This window comes from Myotis brandtii, unplaced genomic scaffold (genome assembly GCF_000412655.1).
Source record: "Myotis brandtii unplaced genomic scaffold, ASM41265v1 scaffold825, whole genome shotgun sequence".
Taxonomy (NCBI): Eukaryota; Metazoa; Chordata; class Mammalia; order Chiroptera; family Vespertilionidae; genus Myotis; species Myotis brandtii.
In genome coordinates, this window is record NW_005371349.1 from 645,614 (window position 1) to 648,204 (window position 2,591).

The 2,591-nt window shown below is 62.1% G+C and overlaps 1 protein-coding gene across 1 annotated transcript in view; it reads left to right on the forward strand.

The window, feature by feature from the left end:
- DNAH17 (dynein, axonemal, heavy chain 17) overlaps nt 1-2,591 on the forward strand; it is a 76,281-nt gene that overhangs the window by 41,817 nt on the left and 31,873 nt on the right. Inside the window, 3 exon segments of the mRNA XM_014531725.1 lie at nt 966-1,093; nt 1,855-2,007; nt 2,318-2,588. Coding sequence (XP_014387211.1) covers nt 966-1,093; nt 1,855-2,007; nt 2,318-2,588 — 552 coding nt within the window.

A 2,591-nucleotide genomic window follows, 5' to 3' on the forward strand; every position in this document is an offset into this window, starting at 1 on the left:
ACACCAGCCCTGCTCACACCAGCCCTGCTCACACCAGCCCTGCAAACACCAGCCCTGCTCACACCAGCCCTGCAAACACCAGCCCTGCTCACACCAGCCCTGCAAACACCAGCCCTGCTCACACCAGCCCTGCAAACACCAGCCCTGCTCACACCAGCCCTGCAAACACCAGCCCTGCTCACACCAGCCCTGCAAACACCAGCCCTGCTCACACCAGCCCTGCAAACACCAGCCCTGCTCACACCAGCCCTGCAAACACCAGCCCTGCTCACACCAGCCCTGCAAACACCAGCCCTGCTCACACCAGCCCTGCAAACACCAGCCCTGCTCACACCAGCCCTGCAAACACCAGCCCTGCTCACACCAGCCCTGCAAACACCAGCCCTGCTCACACCAGCCCTGCAAACACCAGCCCTGCTCACACCAGCCCTGCAAACACCAGCCCTGCTCACACCAGCCCTGCAAACACCAGCCCTGCTCACACCAGCCCTGCAAACACCAGCCCTGCTCACACCAGCCCTGCAAACACCAGCCCTGCTCACACCAGCCCTGCAAACACCAGCCCTGCTCACACCAGCCCTGCAAACACCAGCCCTGCTCACACCAGCCCTGCAAACACCAGCCCTGCTCACACCAGCCCTGCAAACACCAGCCCTGCTCACACCAGCCCTGCAAACACCAGCCCTGCTCACACCAGCCCTGCAAACACCAGCCCTGCTCACACCAGCCCTGCAAACACCAGCCCTGCTCACACCAGCCCTGCAAACACCAGCCCTGCTCACACCAGCCCTGCAAACACCAGCCCTGCTCACACCAGCCCTGCAAACACCAGCCCTGCTCACACCAGCCCTGCAAACACCAGCCCTGCTCACACCAGCCCTTCAAACACCAGCCCTGCTCACACCAGCCCTGCTCACACCAGCCCTGCTCACACCAGCCCTGCTCACAGCCCTGCTCGCTCACAGGCCTCTTCTCGACCATCATGCGGGACCTGGCCAACATCACCCACGAAGGCCCCAAGTGGATCATCCTGGACGGGGACATCGACCCCATGTGGATCGAGTCTCTCAACACCGTCATGGACGACAACAAGGTGCGAGGGGCTCATCAACGAGTTCAAGACCATCAAGTTCCCCTCGCAGGGCACCGTCTTCGACTACTACCTGGACCCCGACAGCAAGAAGTTCCTGCCCTGGATGGACAAGGTGCCCTCCTTCGAGCTGGACCCCGACGTCCCGCTGCAGGTAGCTGTCCTGGACTTCGAGATCCCCCAGAACCCCTGTCACCCTCCACCCCACACAGCAGGCAGGACGCGGGGGGTGGGGCGGCGTCTGTCTGGGGCTCCGCACGGACGGTTATGAACAGGGACAGTCCGTGTCACAAGGTGTGCTCCTCGCGTGACCCCGTTCCACATGTGACCCTGCTCCATGCGTGTCCCGTCTTAGACATTTTTGGCAGCAGCGTGGGTGGAGGGTGCAGACATGAAAAGCATTCTTGTCCAGTTACACGTGGCATAAGGCAGAAAAAATAGCTAATACCTTGGAAGGAAGAATGATCTAGAAGCAGCTTAAAAGATGATTCTCAATCGAGCACGGGAGGGAATGCAGGATTCCCGGGCCAGGGGAGGGGTCGTGTGAGAGTGAAATCCTAATCCTTGTCCCGGGGCGGGAGGGGGCAGAGGCGGGACCGGGGTCAGGGACACAGAGACACTGGGTTGGGGGGAGCCAGTCAGCAGTGGGGCCCGGGTGCAGGGTCCCGGCTCCCTCCCCCTCGTTCTGAGATGTGTCCGCGTGGGGCACCCTCGGCAATGGCGCCTTGGCTGCTGGGAGCCACCGTGGGGCCCTCCCTCGCTAGGTCCTCACCCTGGCCAGCAACGAGCGGATCCCCCTGAACCGCACCATGAGGCTGCTGTTCGAGATCAGCCACCTGCGGACTGCCACGCCGGCCACCGTCTCCAGAGCCGGCATTCTCTACATCAACCCTGCCGACCTGGGCTGGAACCCGTGAGTTGGGGTGTCTCTGCCCCGCTCCAAACTGGCAGAGAGATGAGGCTGGGGGCGTGTCCGTTACACACGTGACGAGGCTGGGGCCTGTCAGTTTCACGTACATGATGAGGCTGGGGCGTGTCAGAGATTCACACGCATGTGATGAGCCTGGGGGTGTGTTGGTTACACACATGACGAGGCAGGGGCGTGTCCGTTACACATGTGACGAGGCTGGGGCCTGTCAGTTTCACGTACGTGACGAGGCTGGGGCGTGTCAGATGTCAGTGTCCTGTGCTGCAGAAAAGGCCCACAGCTGGAGGCCTCATGTAGAGGAAGTCTATTGGCTCAATTCGCCAGGGCAGAGGCGCAAGGTGCAGTCGGAGAAGGCCAACCTGATGATCCTCTTCGACAAGTACCTGCCCATGTGCCTGGACAAGCTGCGCTTCGGCTTCAAGAGGATCACGCCGGTGCCCGAGATCACGGTGATCCAGACCATCCTGTACCTGCTCGAGTGCCTGCTCACCGAGCGCAACACGCCGCCCGACTCGCCCAAGGAGCTGTACGAGCTCTACTTCGTGTTCGCCTGCTTCTGGGCCTTCGGGGGCG